General features: G+C 40.0%; 1 protein-coding gene across 1 annotated transcript; it reads right to left on the reverse strand.

Moving 5' to 3' along the window:
• Window positions 1-4,258: 4,258 nt before the first annotated feature.
• Window positions 4,259-20,512, reverse strand: ccdc178 (coiled-coil domain containing 178). The gene is made up of 19 exons (XM_079569153.1): window positions 20,399-20,512; window positions 19,344-19,480; window positions 19,214-19,272; window positions 19,049-19,128; window positions 17,759-17,962; window positions 16,993-17,213; window positions 16,778-16,920; window positions 16,557-16,710; window positions 16,387-16,482; window positions 16,050-16,186; window positions 15,757-15,940; window positions 15,576-15,638; window positions 14,433-14,561; window positions 14,227-14,340; window positions 13,984-14,129; window positions 13,429-13,588; window positions 9,995-10,144; window positions 7,853-7,987; window positions 4,259-5,140 (listed from the first exon to the last, which is right to left on the reverse strand). Exons 1-19 carry the CDS (start codon window positions 20,457-20,459, stop codon window positions 5,012-5,014), a joined length of 2,502 nt encoding a protein of 833 aa, XP_079425279.1. The 5' UTR covers window positions 20,460-20,512; the 3' UTR covers window positions 4,259-5,011.
• Window positions 20,513-21,070: the final 558 nt, after the last annotated feature.

Below are 21,070 nucleotides of genomic sequence, written 5' to 3' on the forward strand. Positions count from 1 at the left end.
AATTAACTAAAAAATGTTCCAAGCCATGGATTTATTACCATGCTAGCTAGCCACAAATGTCAGAGAGTTTCACAAATTATTATCCTGTTAAGATAAATATCTTTGAAATCATACAAGTGTGGCAACTCAAGGAACATGCATTGTTATTGTGATGAATATGTGTGGCATGTTTAACTTTGGAAGACTTACCTGGGCAAACACTGTTCCGGTGAAGTGTTGCAGTCGGACTGAGTGACAGACGCTGGGGCTACACCTTAAAGGAACAGACTCTTTGTTAATGAACTATTCTCTTTTACTAATCACGGCATATGTTTGGATTAGTAATCAGTAACTCACTAAACATCTGTACTTATTTAAATCAGGAGCATGCATGTGTTTATTATGTATCTTTTACTCAAATCAAGAATAAATCATATCGTACCTAGTGTACTGGGGCGACTGTGGCACAGTTGGTAGAGCGGGCGCCTCATGATCAGAAGGTCGGGGGTTTGAATCACATCACATTGGTGTATGAATGAGAGAGTGAATGGGTGGCTGGTTCCTTGCTGTAAAGCCTGATGAAGGTAGAAAAGCGCTATGTAAGTTGAGACCATTTAGTACAATGTAAAAGTGCCCTTTAGCAGGGGGTACTGACAAAGAAGTTGGAGCTAAATAGTATTTCAATATGATTCTAAAAGAAAGTCAAAGTGCATATTACACAAAACATAAACTAAATGTTAGAGTTCATGTTTTGTGTAATATGCACTTTTGATTGACAATTTTTTGACCTAGTTTTCTCTGGTGTGAGATTTTTTGTGGCATTTATTATTCCACTTCCGTCCTTCGGCTTCATTACTATTTCAAACAAAGTTGCACTACAAAAAGCATCAAGCATGGGTTTAAATGACTTTCCTGATCGGACCAAGAATACTTTGCTTGTTTGGTGACATTTCAGCCTGGTTCTATGGACATCTTTAATAAGAAAGTAAAAACTGCCAATGGGACAATAACTATTTTCTTACCCTATTGAAATTAATCTCAAATAAAGACAAAATGTATTGAAACAAGTCAGAAACTTCTCAGAACAAGTGAAATAATCTAGTTTAAAAAGCCCAAATACATCTTAACTAGGCCAAACAACTCAAATATAAATGATTATGCTCAAATTGAGACATTTAAACTAATCTAGTTATTTAATAAAAATAATGATAATGTCTTACATTTGTATTGTGCTTTACAAGCCTGTATTGCCAAGTTTCTCAAAGTGCTAGACTGTCGTCATTATTCATTCACTCCATACTCGGTGGTGGTAAGCTACTGTTGTAGCCACAGCTGCCCTGGGGTAGACTGACAGAAGCAACGCAACCAGTCTGTGCCATCAGCCCCTCCGACCACCAGCAACCACTCACTCACACACTACATTACCCAGGCTTCCTGGTGCTCCCAAACGGTCCCCCATCCAAGTACTGTCCCGGCTTAGGGGATTAGTAAAGGCGGTATGGCCTATTTACTTTTTGCAGCGTGAGCCATAAGTCACACAGCAAAAGTGGCTCATTGGACAACACTCTAAGTCAATGGTTCTCAACCTGGAGGTCGGGACCCCTAGGTGGGTCGCAATACTAATTTGGGGGGTCTGTTGAGAGCTCTATAGAAAACACAACTTTATCTGAATCTCCTGTTGAAATAACAACAGATAAAAAAACAATTTTACTCCTTATTAGAATAATATAGCTCACCATTTCTCCAGGGAAAATGAATATATTTTCATATTTAAAATAAGCCTTCATTGTATATGGAAAATTTGATGATGATGTCGCCAGACATCGTTGGTAAAAAAAAAAAGGCATATAATATAATATTTTATTGTAGCATGTGTGTGCTATTTTACCAGAGTGCCATTATGTGTTCCTCATTTGATTAATTTTATTTTAGCCATTTGGGTTTTATTTTCTTCTCTTAACCACTGCTCTAAATTTTAGTTTTACAAATGGTTAGGGATGAAGGTCAGGGTTATGTTTAAGATTAGGGTTAGGAAAAGGGATTTGGTTAAGGTTACAACACTGTAGGGGGCGGGATCATCGCATTGGGCTGGAAGATAGAACGATGCAACATGTTTCAGTTCCATCGATACAGACGGCAATAGAGGTTTTCTGGTGGACTATGATTATATTTAGCACACACAAATAAAGTCAAGTCAAAATGGGGTCATTATGAATCTTTCCACTTTGCTCCTTTCTGTGTCTCTGCATCGTTATTTAGTAGAAAATACTTCATAATTCAGCATTTGTTAAAGTAGTGGTGGAGTAATGTGTTTGTTAAGTGTGACACCACACACAATAATAAGCAACTACTTCTGGGTCCAAACCATTCATAGTAGATTCAATCTACTGTCAATGGTCCAAACTGTTGAGAGCTCTATAGAAAACACAACTTTATCTGAATCTCCTGTTGAAATAACAACAGATAAAAAAAACAATTTTACTCCTTATTAGAATAATATAGCTCACCATTTCTCCAGGGAAAATGAATATATTTTCATATTTAAAATAAGCCTTCATTGTATATGGAAAATTTGATAATTCATGTCAGAAAAGCGTTCCCAAAGAGAATCTAGAGTAAATGTAATATTTCTTTGCAATCAGATGCTCAAAAAGAGCCGCCTTGTAGTCAGCTAAAAAGCAGGTTAAAATCAGCTAAATCCCATTATAGCGAATAGGGCTAAAGTTCCTTTGGACCCGGAAGTGGAGCAATGACATCATCACTTAACACAAGTTCAGGTAAAAGAGTTGTTCTTTTCCTTCTTTTTTCCCCCCTTTGAACATGACCATATAGCTATGTCACAAACACAAAATTGTAAAAAAAAAAAAGTCACAATTACAAAAGGATTAAAACCTGCCATATGCACTTTAATCATGTTTTTCAGCAAAATAAATGTGAGTCTAGTGATATTTCTATAAATAATTCTCAGCAATCTCAAGTTAGGAGAATGAAAATCTCAAGGGGTACTTCATACATTCTAACAAATTGGCTCCAATATTGGGGTCACGTCAGCAGCCACATGACGTACTGATGCTACAGTATTTTAGCCTCGTATGTATAACTTCCTACTGACTTCTAAGCCTCCGTCAAAGGTACAAGCAACTTTTACATAAAAACTTCCCCAAACCTACCCCACTGTTAACACCTACTTCCCTTGTGTTCTGTAATTCTTGGCAGTATCCCCTTCATTGATATTTTAGACACAGTGGCACCTCTCTCCACTCACATTCTTTCCTTGACTCCGGCAGCTCCGCGGCTCCACTCTCCTCTTGCTCTCACAGACAAAAGACAGGGCCACTTCCATTTTTTTTTTCCTGGGTGTAGTAGGGAGATCTCAAAAACAGAATTTGGGGGTTAGATTGCGAAAACAAGAACGCCGCTCTGATTCACTTGGCTTCACGTCACCGATCAGAGGGAACCGCTCAAGTGCATCCAAACGAAACGGACCCATCGTCTGCATGATGGCGCCGGGCTGAAATTGAGAATCGGGCTGCCTGTAAATCAGATCTCGGCAACATATTCCTCTATACAAAACAGGCGTACACTCGGAGGTGTCTTTGACATATCATACAGGAACACCATGACCTTATGTTGCATATATTTTGACCACGTTACAACAAAATAAGTCCGTACTGCCAAAACCCCCAGCCTCTTAAGGTTAGCCGGCGTGCGCACCTTCAGATGAATGCGATGTCATTTAGGTGTGGCATACTTCCATTTATTAGAAGGATTGATTAGAAGTGAGAAACCAGATAAATGTGATGAGAAGACACTTTCATTTGAGCTATTACCATAAAAGTCTTAAGGAATATGAGCCCAACTGAGCATTTTTCTTCTCAAGGTGCTTCCTAAAATCTACAAGATGATGGCTTTAAGAGTACCGGCACTGCTGTATTTGTAGTCACTATCAATATCCTTACCTTTTCTAGTTTTACACACCATTGACATTATTTAGATGAAAAACTAGCATTGGCCTCAGTTAAGTTGTTGAGTTCACACTGCCCCCTTCTGTCCCGAAAGTCGGAAATCTCTTGAGCATCAACAAAACCACTGCTTTTACATAATCAAAACATCTTCCTCTACTTCACCATCATGTGAGTCTCAATAGTAAACGCTGGACTATAACCATTGCATTTTTAACCTCAAAATGATGCAGTGAAGGTAGAAACATGTCATTTAAACTTACCTAAGCCGTGTGCGTTAGTGTATAAGTATGACACTGCTAAAACATGATGCCACATTCTTTTATTCAGCGTTAAATGTAATTGAGTTAAGATTTAAATTGAAAACAGTGTTTCCCCAGGGTTCTGCAGAAAGCCACTGGATAGTGCGCACACAACATCCCTTTTGTGCACACTATTTACCCCTGGATTGCTTCAGGCTAATGTCTCAATAATTTTCACTCCTTTCTCAGGTCCTTCCCACAAAGGACTTAACTAATGATCCATGGACAAAATGAAGCATTTAAATTTATTCATTAATCATTCATCTCCAGCTCATTGAAAATGCTAAACTTCCACAAAATTAAGATTGAATATTGAAAAGTGATTGAGAGAGACAGCTTTCAGGGAGCGAGGCGAGGAAGGAGTGCGTGCACGATAATAAAAACAGGGCTACTGGGGAGACGTGGACGTGGCGTGGGCTTGGTCAAGGTGGTGGTGTGGTACTAAGTGCTAGTTAAGGTCAGCCGGTTTCACTAGTTGTAATTAGATCTTGGAATCTGGAGAAGCGTAGAATTTCTGTCAACACTGCCTGTAATTATTCTCTTTTCCAATTAATGGTGACATAGATTAATTATCTGATGAGGCAAAGCCAATTGCAATCATTCACCCAGCTAAAATTAGATCAGTCCTGACAGCAGCATGAAAGTCACCTGTTTCATTGTTATGGATCTGCGGCGAGTGAAGAGGGGGGATAGTGAAGCGTGCTGTGGTAAGTAAGTTGTCTGGTACAGGTGAATGTCCAATTACACTGCTGTTAGAACTGAAGGCATCTACTTATTTGGTGCAGTTGCATCTGAACTGGCTTGTTTGTCCACCCGGACTTCACCCATGGAAGTAGAGACATCTGTCAAAGACTGCAGGAATGCTGAAATAGCATGGATTTCTGCGGCCAGCCACTCCTGTTTGAAAAGAGGGAGAGAAAAGGGTGTAATTATTAGAATGAGCTTGTTTAAAAGGTACATTATTAAAACAGTACTTGCACTATAGGCCCCAGACACACAGCGAGAGGTAGATCTACAACTGTGAGACTTAAGTTACCATCTTGTTCTTATTTTTGTGAGGAGGAACAAGAAGCTCCTGGTGAACCGCGTCCAGGTTCAGTGCTCCACTGTTTTAAAAACCTCAGCATCCAGTTTTTCTATTAAACTGCCTGGCACTGTCAACCAGCTTGGGAATCTGTACCAGCCTAGCCATGCAGAAATTCTCTGACTAACAATTATATCAGAAACAGGATCTTGGATTACTGTCCCCTGGGAATGGGGCAGTGGGCGTCTGCTCCAATCATTACTGGCCATTCAACAAGGCTGTGCACTGCTCTCCGCTGTTAGCCATTGTCAATTATGCCATCCCTAGTGTAAACTTGCAGAACACAAAGCTGAACTGCCAGTTCTGGCAGCAGTGTAACAGGATGACAGCCCGCCAGCCCCCACTCCCACATCCCACCCACCCACTCGCCCACCCCAGGGTTCCCCGGTCCTCTTCCCCACAAGCTGGAGTACAGCAAACGGCTATTTGGCTCCAAACTATCCTGACCTCTCTTATGCTCGACTCATGAGGTTAAGTGGACATGATGGATTAGGGCAAGCCTCACCAGTAAATAACTCCTGTTATCACTTATATCATTGCAAATGATTTCATGTCATGTCTTAGGTATTCTCCTGCTGCATGTTTATTCAATAGCTCCAGGTATTCTTGGTATAAAAATGAGTATATTTCTTTATTTAGGTGTCCTTCTGCACATGCACTTTGGCAAGATTGTGATCCGAAGTGTTCAAAGTGAGAGCTGCCTGCTCTGATGGAGCCTGTGCAGAGCTGTGACGGGTGACGGTGCTGTGCGCTTCAATTCACCAGCTCTTTTGTCCTTCACACTCTGTAGCGCTCTGATAGCTCCTCCCCCTGTGCCCCACTCCTCCCTGCCTTGAGCTGTGATCTGCTGGGGCCTTTTGAGGCTGGGCCGCTGAGACATGCCAGTTGCCTGTAATGTCTGGTCCAGACCCATCAAAAAAACATGCCAGCCGTAAGGGAGCAGGAAGTAGGAAGAAGCACGTCTACAAAAAACATCCATTCGAGATGCTAAAACTTTATAATCAGCTGAATATGATCAAACAAATATTCTTCACACCACAGTGAAAATGGAAAGCTGTTTCTGCATCCCTATAATTTGCTGGATGTACTGGTTCAAACTCGGTTTTATGGATATCTGCCTAACAGCTTTCCTGTAACAGTCTGCTCTGAATTGTTCCATAAATGTTTCATTTCCTTTGGAGCAGTGTCACTGGTGGCCACAATGACACTTTTCTGTGTTGGGTTAATCTGGTTACTGTTCTTTGTTTTGAATTACCAAAACAAGTCTAAAAGCCCATGACAGCTCAAAAAGCTGCTACTGGCTTTGGAAAAAAAGTCAAACTACCAGAAGAACGAGTACAGCATCACATTTGTTGGTTTACTCTGCGCTTGTTAGTCGCATCTTGAAATTACATGCAAATCAAGCAGTACCAGACTTTTCAGAAAGCTACTGGGAAAAAAGCTTTGGATTATATCGTCGAAACTGCTGGGAACTCCTGTTGCATTAACAATAATAAACCAATGGAGACTGAAAAGTGTAAAATGGTGAAGTTATTGTTCATATGAAAGCATTTGGACAGAGTGATATTTACCAGTAGTGTCTCAGTAGCTAAAATTGTTTCTCTTCACTACCTTTTGCTAAGAAAGGTTAGCATGAACTTGAAAAACATGGTAGCTCTTGTTGATAGCAATTTATAAATTTCATTTTAAATTCTAAGCAGAATGTTTTATTCACCCTGAAAGAACATACATAAATATAAGCAATTGAACTCCAAATGACCAGTATCCAAACTCAAAGACGATAGTCCCAATTATGGATAAAGCCAACCACAAGATATTATCTCGAGCTTCCTATTAATGTTCTATAGAAAAGTAATGCACCTGGACTCGACATTTCATAAAGATTCATCACTGTCCTTCTGTCCGCTTTGACCTCATCTCACAGCACAGCGCAGATTAGAGACCGATTACCCTCTAATTGAAGATCCTAACTTTTCAACCTTGCAGAATATGCTCCTCTTCTTGTGTTGAATGTAGACATAAGGTTGTTGTATTTACCTGATATGACAATATGGGCCACGAAGTCAAAATCATTTTGACAAACTACAAACATGGGGTACACAAACGTGTCGGCTATAGAGTTATCTGTCGAAGCGGAGGCAGGTCACCACTTTGGGGGCCCCTGTGGACGCCTCATCCATCACGTCCCTCATCACATCAGTCAGTGAGGGAATGTATGGAGCCTAATGCACGAGTGGCATCCTCAACTCCACCACAGTGAGCCATAAAACCCTGTGGATGTTTTACTCTGGCGCTGCCTGGCTGCCCGTGCTTGGCAAAGAAGACACAAGACAACTGACTAGCCGGATGAGGCTCGAACAATGCCAAGCGTAACATGGAGTTACTGTAGTATGCCGAACAATATGCCACCAACCAGTGAAATACCTAGACTGGGATAAAAGTTGAATAAAAAGGATTTCCGTTTAAACGGCTGCTGCATGTTTGTGCAGTTCGGGGCGGTGTTTTACGTGTATATGTATAAATACCTGGGCTGTTTTTATTTTCTGGTCGGTCTCTCGGGAAAGAGCCTGGCACTGATCCAGTTCAGCCTGGCTGTAGAGGCTGCGTTGTTTGAAGTATTTCACCAAAGCTTTGTGCATCCTCTTCTGCAACAAAGAGAGCTAGGGGGAGAGAAGGCAGAGAAAAGGAATTGGTAAGGCAGGAGAGGAAATTAATGGCAGTGTTCAAGAAGAATGATGGAGGGGAATAGAGAAAGCAGTCAATAGCCCATTCTGCAGTACACGGGCCTGACAGGAATTTCACAGTCTCTTGGTTTCTCTGCCCACTCGTGTGCACTCATCAGAATCCAGTCACATCTGGCTGCCAGGATGGGGGGTTAATTTTCTCTAAATGCTTCAGCAGTTTTGTTCTAGCCGAGGCAAACTCTGTGACTGCAAAGCTGATGAGTAAAATATTTCTACTTCACCCAGTTTAACTTTATACCAATCCCCTCAAGACATATTTTACACATACACACAGAGTCATGAACCCCCCACTGAAACCAGAAATTATTCCTAGTCTCTTGGAAAGACATGCTGCTTGCTTTATTATTTGAAAACAGTTTCAAGCAAAGAGGTTTAAATTCTGATAGATGCCATTGCTTTCCTTTCCCCTCCATCTCTCTACTCTTCCTACAAAGCTTATCATTGCTTGGCAATGTGTTCCCCAGTGCATTGAAAACTAAAGCGAATTAGCTCAGTCATCAGCTCCTGAAGGAAAGACAATAACAAGAATGCTCTTTATGGTGGAGCCTGTTAAATTCAAGTGCTGAAAGCTCCCACATAAACAAAGTCATTTCCCTACATACAGTAGAACAAAAGAGGCTTGAAGAGACATATACTTACCAGCAGTACTTAATTATGCTTTTGTCTCAAATACTAATCCAAGTTACAAAGAAAGTCCTTGAACGCCTCTTAGTCGTAGGTTAAATGATACACACAATACAGTAACATCTTAAGCTGTTTACGCTTGGTCGTATTATGGCAGATACAGCTCAGTCCAATGTGTGAAACATGTGTATTATGACAGATTACAATCATTTCAAATCATATAGCTACTGTCTAGGATATATTTTTAGTTAGTTTTAGTTTTTAGAGATATATAATAATCACTTTATATCACTTTAAATTTATTTTCCTCTTGGAAAGACTATTATTAGCTAATGGAAATAGTGAGGACCAAAAAGAAGAATAGGAGCCTATCAATTTTAGATCAACGCTTCATGACCAGTTTGTCTGAAAATAGATGCTTTCCTATCCAGACCTACTTCAAAAAATGTTAGTTCCTGCCAGCGTTAATGCAAATAACACTAACATAGAGTTTAAATAGACGGGATGCTAAAAGTTCAGGTCAGTCCGATGGATTTTTGTATAAAAATCAAATCCGATTCAGTTCAATAGCCTATCATCTACATTCCAGAGATGCTCACAATTATTTAAAAAAAAAACTAAATTTAGGAACCAGCATTGCCCGACAGGCTGCCGTTATACAAGTGTAGAGCTGAAACAAACAAAATGGTGGAGGCTGAATCCGGAGTAAAAGAAAATCAGGCTTTGATCATGAGCGTGGAAAATCCTGTCCACAGGATTTTATTTTTGCATGCATTTTTCACTTGATAACATTCATGCAGTTAGATGAGGAATTGCTCAAGTAAAGGTATTAGCCATTTTGGATGAAATAATATGTATTTTTCATTGGAGGAGCACTGTAGATTCTTATGGGTGTTTTAGCTGTCACATGTAATTTTGCTCTTGCTGAATAGTGTCAAAAACTATACAGATTGTACACTAAGAGGGTGACTTGTCGTCTAAAGCTAGTCTGCCCACATTCATTTAATTTTAACTGGCTGCTTTAGCTTACGGCAAACTGGAATAGTGAGATGTGTTTAACCTTTACGGCCTAACAGTAAAAATCTAAATGTATAGTTGAAGTGTTAATATGCAGCATCGGAAGCACTACTCCCTTTTTGGCAAAACTACACTGCTATCATTACAATATGCCACATCCATCATACTCCTCCACTCTACCTTACTCATCGTTGTTGCTGCAGTAACCTCCTCGTCTGATGCAAATGTTGAACCAAAATGCATGGAGTAAGAAAAAGGAAGTCAGAAGTGTACACACATTACCTCAGTGTAATAGAGGAGATTTCTCTGAGCGCTGTTCTTCTCGGTCAGGGCCAGTGCTGCCTCTTTCCTGGTTTCTAAGAGGACTTTAGTGAGATGCTTGTAGGTCCTCGCCAACCGCTTGTTCTCGCTCAGAGCAGCTTTCAGAGCCTCCTATAAGGGCGCAGGAAAAGGTCGATTGAGGGAAAGGTAAACACTGAGTAGGATATTATCAGGATAAGTGGCAAATGAAAAGTCTTTGATTTAATTTGATTTACAGTATATGTCATGATAAAGTTTTAGTTTTAACTTCATGATTCAGGAATTAGTCCATGCAAAATTAGATGACAATAATGAACAGCAGTTTTTAATGTATTATCTAAAAATGCCTAACATAACTATCTATAGGGCATATGACAGGTTTTAATCCTTTTCTAATTGTGACTTGATGGATATATCTATGGTAAGTTTTAAACAAGGTTTTATTTCAGTGAAAAGGCAATTTAATACGTTAGGGGGGGAAGTTATTTCTATTGAGAATTTTCTGTTAGTGACAGATAGATGGATATTTATATGATTCTGACTCACTCATTTCTCATTGGGATAGATACAGACGGCATCTTTGTGAACAGCCACAAATGGTCACATTTGAGGATTGAAAACAAAGAGGAAAACGAGCAACCTTTTAGTCTGCCATGACTTTAACAAATGCTGAATTATAGTTGTATTTTCTACCAAATAAAGATGCAGTGACATGGAAAGGAAATAAAGTGGTTCAAGGCCCATATTTGTACATATAACAGGGATTGCTAACCGTATTGCTAACGTTAGCTTCGTACTACATGCTAACCACTAGTTTCAAGTGCCTATTTTTCCCTTCTACTGAACAATCTGCAGTTAAAACACTCATACTGACCACATTTTGCTTTGACTTTATTTGTGTATGCTAAATATGCTTAAAGCTACCCCTCGCAAGGCCACGCCCTCTAGTATGACGCGTTGCCTTCTGCATCATGTACATGTACTGTAGATGTTTATCTCTACTTACGTCACTTCCTGCCCCTGTCCAATAAGGAAGTGAAATCAAAAACATCACAAAAAATGTCAAACCAGAGAAAACTAGGTAAAGGTTTGAGTTTACTATGACTTAATTAAAATTTTGTCTCATGTGTCACATGCACTTTAACCATGTAAGTACTTACAGTAATAACGGACAAGATAAAATACACACCAAAAGACACTCGGACAGGTAATGCAAATACAAAGCCCAGCTCCTCAATATACATGATACTATTCCGTGCAGTGTAGGGAGAAAAAATACAAATATACAACATATTACTGACACACTAAAAGGAATGCGAACAAAACTATAATTGAATAACCCATTTCCAGATTGTTAGAAAGCTCATGGTCAGAATTATCCAGCTGGAAATGTAAGCCCATTGTGCATGTTTTGCACATGGGGAAAACATGCAAACTGCACAGAGAGAGGCAATAGAACCTTGGACTCAGCCACTGTATCACTAAATTGCAGTTAATGATTATTGCAGCTTATAATGTACCAACAGCACACACTCGGTATAAGGCTTTTTAACTGAATACTATGAGGCAGCAGCAGTAATATACAGGCAATGACTGATAGAAATGCCTAGCACTCTGGGAATTCTCAAACTCAAAAGTACAACAGAGGAGTAATTGTTAAGAGTTTAGTTAATTGGGCCAATATTGACAGCATGGATACAAGCCTGTGCAGATTATGGGGAGATCAAGCAAACCGATCACATGGAGACAGTGCTTCTGCTCTCATTTGAATCCTGCCTCACCAACGCGCAGGATATGTGCCCAGTGAATATCTCAAGTTCTCTACCTGCCGACATAATGAAGTGTGTCTCTGCAGTAAAACAGAACAGCACTAAAGTGATGAGTTTAACCCAGCAGAAAGAGGGGCTGTAAACATGACAAATGCCTGCTATTGATTTCAGGTTTAATTACTCCATGCCGCACTGACAAAGCCCATCTGATGCTGTTGTGAAGTGTAAATGGAACAAATTACACTTCATTGCCCATAAGAAACTGATAACGTCGGCAGTTTGCATTGTTTACTTTGTCCTCGCCAAAACGTCAGGCCCTGATCAGATCAGAAATGAGAGTGCATCATAGTGGAATGCCTACATTTCCACAATCGTTTCCTAATAGATGATAGGATCAGAGATGATTCTGATACATCTTTGAAGCTGTGTAGTAATTAACACCGCTCGTGCATTGTAAAGCTACTCTGAAGAAACTGAAGGTACACAATATTACAGAAACATATTGCTACTAAGATCATTTTTAGATCTACTCCAGAGAAATGTTCTATGTGGTCAGCATTTCCATAAGAAACGGTATCTGCTTCATGCACTATGCCTCCTGAATGTGCATGCCGCTTATTATGTCATGGTAATGTGGCCGTTTTATGTGCTTCATGTGCAGGTTACACCGACCTGGCACAGGATGCGTCTCCTTTTGTAAGCTCCATATTTTCCTGTGCATTGTCCCTTGTCAAAGTCATAAAACTCATAGATCTGAATGTTGAAAGTAAAGAGTTTCCTTCAAAAAACCTTGTGAGTATATTCCGAGATTTTTTGTATTTGGCGAAGAGTTTGTTGTTGTTATATCATCCTATTCCGTCAAGTGAAAAGACTAAACCCCTTTTTTGCATGACTAACTTTTATCTGGCTAATGGGAGTTGTGTCTAAGAGGAAGACTTCTAATTCTTAAATTGTCTCACGCCAACAACTTCTTTAAAGTTGTTGCACTTGGATGCATGGCGGCTTAAGCTCCATTGCCTTTTCTTGTTTTGAACTAATGCATTCTTGATCACCGTTTAATGAAACTATATACCACATGGCGATTTCACATTAGATAAGCCATGTGAAACCCCCATCAGCAAAGAGGCTCTGGCTGGGGCTGATAATCCTGCAGATGAAAACCTTACAATAAATAGGCCTCTCTCATACAAAGGCGCACACGGATCGCAGCTATTTTTGTATTCTTCCATTCCCCCTCTGCCTTTTTTTTTCTTTCTAATCGAATCAAAATCAAGTCAGAAAGCAATGATTTGCGTTTGGAAAAATTGGCCCTACAGGTTACAAACTGGCCACAGTATCTCGCCGCGACACGCATCATCAAATTTGTCCAGACAAAAGCCTATAACCGCTGCGAGTTGTCATTTGTGGGAAAAGCACTTAAACAAGATTGACCATGGCTTGTAATTTTAATTGCACGCACTTCTTTTCCCCGGCATCTTAAGGGAAGTATTGTGACAGGCAATGTGCTGACACTAATCCACAAACAAACATACAATGCAATATTTTTTGAGGAGACGCTCTCCTGGATTCGCCGCGTCTGAAGGGAAAATAGTCATGGCTTGCCAGATTTACAGTGAGAACATTAATGTCAGGTTGTTATTTTGTTACCTGGGTGTCTTCCATTTGCCTTTTCCTTGCTGTAACATGAGCGGTGTGCACCTGCATGGATCGCTGTGTTCGTTGTAAGCAGTTATTAATATCAGACTGCAAGGTGTTCATTATGAGAGCGGCTGATTTGTTTTTGAAATCCACCACGGCAAAAACACTCCTGTAAGAGGGTAAAACAAAAATGCAAAGATGTTTGAGAGATTGTTCCTCTACATTAAATGATGAACTGAAATAATGTACCATAACTTAGTGAAGAATGCTTTTCGAATGGACTAAAAGCTACCGTGCCGCTGCGGGAAACTATCAGGGCGTCTCAGACAAACACTGGGGTTCTTTTAAAAATTTGAAGTTGCTCCTTAGTCAAAGGATATGCTGACAATTATATGCATGCATAGTATATCTACCTTCCCCTACCTACTCATCTTGGGCGGCAAAAGTAGCATAACAGGACCGGGTTTTGGCTAATGGGAGTTGTGTGTAACCATTTGTTCCTTTTGGAGAGCGAAAAGTTTAACAGTCAATCGAGCTCGTGAGTCAGTGAATAGACAATCTTACTCGAGCTCTTCGACGACCGCTGGCATGGATTCTGAGGCTCTTTCCATCCTTTCAGAGGCTTGCTGGAAGTTGGTGCTCTGCTTTGTAAGCTCGCTGATCCTGTCCACAGTGCTGTCGTATTTGTTTATTGTAGTGGCGTGCAAATCCTGCCGTCAATAGGACAGATTAGTCATTCATTCCACGGCTTTGTCCAGTGGGAAAAATGTTGAAAAAACATACAAACTGCTAAAATATCTTTCTTACCATAGCAGCTTGTAACTGCCCTTGTTTCACTATTTTCTCATTGTTAAGATTGTCCAAAGTTCTCCTGTGCTCACTCTCAAAATCCTCCAACTGTCTGATCAGTGTTTTCATTTTCTTAAAAAAAAAAAAAAAAAATGCAATGAAAGCTTACCTTACATTTTTAGACCTGACTAAAATGTTAAAAGAAAGTAAAATCTGAGCTGTACCTCATTACTGGTTTGTAAGGATTTCATGGCAGATGAGGCCTCTTCAAAGTCCTTCACAAGCTTGAGGTTGGTTGTTTCTGCTGCTCTCTGATGATGGTAGATTTTATCTTTGATGTTTGCACACTCAGCCTGATAGGATGACAGGTAGATCTTTATTTTACAGTATGGTAATAAAAGGATGGAGACAGTACTTGGTATCACTTTATTTTACAGTACCTTGATACATTGTACAACTAAATTTAGTACAATGTAATGTGCTCTGTAACAATCTGAAAGAACTTGTACCTATGGGTTAGACACACAATGTAATAACTTGTATTAGTACTTTGTAGGTACATGATGTAATAGGACACGAGACCCTTAGGGTTAGGGCTTAAGGTTAGGGTTAGAGTTATGTCTTATTACATTATGTACCTACAAAGCACAAATACACTAAATAATACATCAAACTTGTTTATCGCTTTTTTGGACACTCAAAGACGCTTTACATGTGGAATAAAACAAAACAAAAAGACTTCATACTTGATTCCATTGCGTATCTAACCCATAGGTACAAGCTATTACAGATTGTTACAGAGCACATTACATTGTACTAAATTTAGCTAGGTACAATGTATCAAGGGTAGTGTAAAATAAAGTGTTACCCAGTACTTCAAAAGTGTAATGACATGGTATTTATATATTTAATCATAAGTCTAACCCAGTAGAAATACTCTGGTCCTGGATTTGATATTCGTCTGACTGACTGAATCAATAGTCTATTTTTTAACTATTGTTCCCTTTGTGATGTAAAATACACAGTTTTGAATTATTCTTTTATTTTTCAGTCTGTGCCTTTTTTTTTGTAAAATGACAATAAACTAAACTAAAGGAAGTCTTATCCGGTCGAAAGTTTGTACATAAACATGGTACTAAAATGGAAATCATTATCTCTCACTATCTCTATTTACCATGCTATTTCTATCTTGCTTTTAATTTTTTTTTTTTTTTATAAATCTTGGTTCCATGTTATTACTGTGTAGTAAAGTTAAAAAAGTGAATTGAAAGAAGTTTGAAATGTAAACTGACCAAATGTCCACAAAACAACTGCAATGTCATGTCAAGTGCTTTGAACGACACATTTGGCCTCTCTCTGTTTCATACCTTGAGTTTCTCCAGGGCAGTCACCTGTGCCGTCAGATCTCTCCTTAAGCCTTCGAGAAGCGCCTACATAAAAGGGACAGGGGACAGTAAATGACACAAAGCAGCTGGCATGTCACCGTTTCCTGGAGGAGAGCGCCTCATGCAGTGTACACAGAGCGCGTGTACATATGTTTCTCCTGACCCTGGCCTTTTCCTCTTCCATGAAGGTGAGCTGCTCCTGCTCCTCCAGCCTAGCCTGGGTGGCACTGTGCTGCGCTACAACCAGGGTCACTTCCTCCTTGGCCCTTTCCCACTGCTCGTCATTGTCAATGATTTTCTGGAGCATCTGCTTCCTTTCCTCGCGCATCTGCTTCACTGCGTCCTTGCTGATGAGAATTACACAGGAAACTAAATGTAAACACACGTAATCCACCTAAAAGATTCTATAGTGGGACCGCTCTAATTACGCAGGTACAAGACTGGGATGCGCTGTACCTTTCAGTGATTCTGGTCTTGTAATCTTCTACTTTCTCCTCGTTTTCCAAGTTTTCCTCACGTAGAGCGTTGTAAGCATTACCGGCAGAGAAGAGCTGTTCTTCTGTGCGAGAGACTTCCGCCTCGCCATTAAGTCTCTATAGATAACACATAATCCATACAGAAATGTTATTACAGAAAAAAGTTGGTTTAATTAGCAAAAAATCAGAGAGGAAAAGAAGGGCTGCACATTTAACATAGAATAGATTTGAATTGAAAGTACAGTATGAATGCAAATACTTAATCGCAAATCTATCATACAGTTCACTCTTTGACTCAAAACACACGCCATACTTACAGTCGTCTCGATATCTTCCTCCAATGAGCTTATTTTCATATTAAACATCCCATTCTTCTTCATGTGTTCTTCGGTTTCAGCTTTTATTTTCAAAATCTGCTTCAGACAATAGTGTTAGAAAAAAAAAAAAATCCAGCCAATATGTTCAGTCCTCTTGACACACTTCTTACCTCATCCTTGTAGGCCTTCTCCACTTCTGATAACTGAGCGATATTCCTACACGTAGTGGCGCATGTTTCCTTGGTTTGAGCGAGGGACTGCTCTGCCTCCCGTATTTCGGCATTCGTTGCTTTCTGCACGGACAGTAATTGCTCCAAATCTTCCCTGAAACAGATCCCAAGGTAAAGGAAAACCGGCGAAAACAAACCAATAAGCGAACACCGATACTCACTTTCTGTTTGCCAGCTGATTACTCAGAGACTGCAGTTCGTATTCCATGGACCTCCTCTCATTTTCCACAAAAAGCTTGGCGTTGCTGAAGTCTTTCTCAGCCCTCGCAAGAAGAGCACGTTTCATCAAGCGCAAATGGTCGGCCTGTTGACGATAAAAATGAAACACAACATGTCGTGAATTTTGAGGCTAGTTGAGATGTCGATCCTGTGTCACCTCTTTTTGCTCTGCGTTGATTTTGTTAATGAGGCTCCTCTGGAAGTTCATGTTGTCCTTTACAATGGGTATTTGCCCCATGGAGAAGTTGACGTCTTCGTGCAAACGCTGCTTCTTCGTCTCGCTTTGGGCCAGTTTGTCCCGGAGCTGGTCGAGCTTGTCCTTTTCCAACTTGAGCTGCCACTTGAGTTCACTGATGTCTCGTAGGCAAGCCTCATGTTCTGCATTGAAACGTATATCATTATTAAAAGGGACTATACAGAGTTTAAAAATGTCAAAACTATGTATTTTCCTCCCCCTACATGTTCCAACAATGTCCTAAGGTGTAGAATGAGCCCCGACCTGTTCCCCACAACTGCCTCACTCAAAAAGGTGTTCATTCGGGTCCAATTTGCCGTCATGCACGAGCTCAATATAGAAGGTGCAGTTACACGTATGACCTTTGGTGGCAGCAGTGAGTGTAAAATGGCTAACTTGCATCTAGCCCCTTTAACAGCGCTGCATTCATCTTGAGTTCTCGCTGTAGTAAAAGACTTTTCAAATTTGCAAACAGGACTGGATTGTTTCGGAGAAGCTCAAAACGTCCCCAGTCCAGTTGACAAATTTGAATACCTCTACTGCAATATTTAACCCAGGAGTTTTGCATCATTTGATTGCACGCAATTGTACTTTCACTCAACAAAACCAAACTTTCTTATACCATTTTATTTATCTGATTAGGCACAATGGAGACGACAAGCTTTCACTTTTCCTGCTTGGCACTGACCTTTCTGGACGACAAACGAATGCTCCTGTTGCATCCACAGAGAAATGCTGTCAAATTTGCTCTCCAAAAACTTTGTTCTTTTCTTTTCGACGAGCAAAGCTTCCTCCGCGTACTGTCGATCAGCTTCCAGATGCTCTATCAGATACACAGCCTCTCTCAGGACGTCATTTATTTTCTTGAGCAGTGGTGATGATGAAGAGCTTTCTAGACAGTCAAACACATTATTTAGAGTGAAATTAGGCAACGCTTTATTTTACAGCAGCAGCATGGTAACTAAGGTAAGGAGAATTATAGAACACTTTATCGCCATATTTATATTGTTTACTGATCATTTTAATTGATTTATACTGGGTTAAGATAATGCTTAATCATTTTACCATGGAATAAATGAAAGCGCAAATGACACATTAAACATATTTTAACTAAATTAACACAATTATACATAAGAATTTGTTTTTTTTTTGTGATGTGTATAATTGCACTTCCTTATTGGACACTGACAGGGAGTGACATACGTAGAGGTTGACAATTTTTAACTGTTGCCGTGCCAACCATGTTGTACCAATGAGAGATGAGAACAGACCTATCCCTCTATCTACTGCATTGCCACGTTCATCTGAAACGTTGTTCTTCCCTGTTGGTTTAGGTCCATGTGCTTCTGGTGTTGGAAAGTGGAGATTTTGATTTCGGCGCTAACTGAGCCCATTTCAGGTCATGGTCAAGTTTTTCCAAGCTAAACTTTGTTTTTTATAAAACAACACCTATGTTTTCATGAACAAATCACCTGATTTACGCAGTCAGGTGCAAAAGTCGGGAAGATTGTTTTGACTCGAGTTACCCAGTAGCTTCCCCCAGCTGAGAAAGCGTTCATGAGCATTTTCCAACCGGGAAAAAATGTTTTTCCCAGTTCCCAAGGACCACATAAACGCGGCATTGTCTTTTAAAATAAAAATGACTTTTCCCAACTTTTCTGTGTTAAATTGCCACTTTACTGAAATGAAAATCATGATTAATACCTACCACGGATATTATCCAGTAAACTAAATCTAAAAATGGAACTAAATAATTACAAAAGGATTCGAGCCTGTCATATGCACTTTCTCTTTCTGTTTAATTAGCATGTTATCACACTTATAGGTCAAATGCTATTTCCAGCCAATTACATTACTCTGCTGAAAAGTCAAGTGCTATATGAAATCATTTTTGAAAAGTTTATAAAAAAATGGATGCGAAACTTTGCAATTATCATCATAAACTAAACATATATATATGTTTTTTAAATCGATTTACCTCTTGGTGTTAAGCCAATCCCTTCAATGACTAACTCCGTGGACATGACTGATTCAGCGTCAGAGTCTCTGGGTTGAAATCTTGAAAGAGATTTTTTTTTTAAAATACGTCACGTGTTGCACACAACTACACACAGACATGAGAGAAGACTGTCGGTGCACTAACCGCAGATTTTGACCATATGGGTGCTTGTCCAGCTCCACTTGGGGATGACACTTTCCAGGCTGTCATTGGAAGAAGCACAGTGAACGTCTTCATATAAAACAGTATGGTGTTGACGGCTTTATCGACTTACCTGTTGAAACCATTTGTCAACTTTGTCTCTTAGCTCTTGGATGTTTTGAATGGCACTATTCACACAAGGCAAGGGGCTGTTGAGTAGAGCACAGGTTCGACGACGACCAGAGCAGGCTCCCTGGAGGTCTACTTGATCTTCCAAAAGACAGAAAAAAAACTTCAGCTATAAAAAAAAACCCCGAAAGTACGTCTTACTTGACAAAGGACAGAAGCTGCTGCCTGACAACAGACGAAAACATACATACAGATACAGTACTGTGAGGCAGAATGATCATTAGTTGGAACAGGCTAAAGCTTACTTTTTCATTTTATTTAGCAAAGTAATTACTAAAACTCATTTGGCTGTAAAAATATGTTTGTGATTCTCTGCATATTGCAATTTATTGAAAGCATCAGTGAGAAAGCAGAAGCACTAATTTGAACATTTCAAGACAAGCCCAAGGGTATCATTCTTGGTGGTGGAATGACGCCATCTGGCTGGCAAATGCTAAAAAAGCACACGTGCGACTGCAATAACTTTTTTTCCCGGGTGTGTGTGAGAAAAAACAAAACAAAACAAAACAAAAAAAACACACATATAGGGGAGCTGAAGCGTGTCTTTGTTGAGATTGATTTGTTCGTGGTTTGTTATTTTGTTGCATCCCTTCTCCTTACAGCACTTGCATGTGATTGGACAAAAAAAAAAAAAAAAGTTAAATAATCGATGAAGAGGTGATTTAAGACAAGATTCAGATTCATTACATGGCAGTTAAGGCAGGCCGTGTAGGTTACATAGACCCACAGCAAGGTATCTTTTGAGGGCGTTAAGCTTGCGATGTGCGCCACCTTGTGACCAACTCTGGACTCGCTTCATAAACTGAAAAGAATAGTGTTTCTGGAAGTCTATGTGCATGGAGTTTAGAAATGACTGTGCGTCTGTGACAACTCACACAACAAATAATGTGAGCTATAACATGGCATTGGCTGCGTAGAAGTAAAGCTAAATGCTAATGCTAAGAACAAAATAAAAATGGGGGCTAAAGCAAGGTGAAGTAGCAATATGAGTATTTGTACCTGGTTGGGCAGGTCGCCTCTCTTCTCTGGAGGGAAATCTGAGAGGTTCAACATCTGGCATGGTTGAGATGGGGAGGGGGAAACCGTCTTCACAAGCCTTGTTGCCTCAGTCCTCAGTTATGTCTTCACCTTACAAAGTCCAGAACACAAAATAAAAAGCAGCAGGTCCACGTTACAATTCCCAACAAGCCAGGCTAGCTAACTTAATTGGAGGTAGCGTTGTTGTTATAAATGCTAGCGTTAGCCGCTGCAATGTTAAACCTCGCTGATTTGAGCAAAGTTTTACTTACATCTCTCGACTTGCAGCTGATACTTTCACTCATCTGCGGATGTGCTTTCGGCCAACAACAACTTTACGTTTAATTAAGTTCAGCTTATATTTTTTTAATGAGCCAAAGGGGGTCGTTGTCATGGAGGAAAGTGAAAGCGAAAAGGGCAGGGGCAGGCTATCAACTTACTTCTACTGTACTTTTGATTGACAGCTAACAATAGTTTATTTGTGGCGTTTGCTGGCTGGCCTCCCCTCTGTGTTCAAAGCCCATGTGGTCTTTGAAAGGCGCCCATTTAAAAAAAAAAGTTTTGGACGAATGAATCAAGCTAAAGTCATTGTCAATCTTCAGAGGTGGTCGCCTGGCAACAAGGGGCTGTGCTCGAGCGAGCGCTGTGACTGCA

This window comes from Gobius niger (assembly GCF_951799975.1).
Source record: "Gobius niger genome assembly, chromosome: 13".
Taxonomy (NCBI): Eukaryota; Metazoa; Chordata; class Actinopteri; order Gobiiformes; family Gobiidae; genus Gobius; species Gobius niger.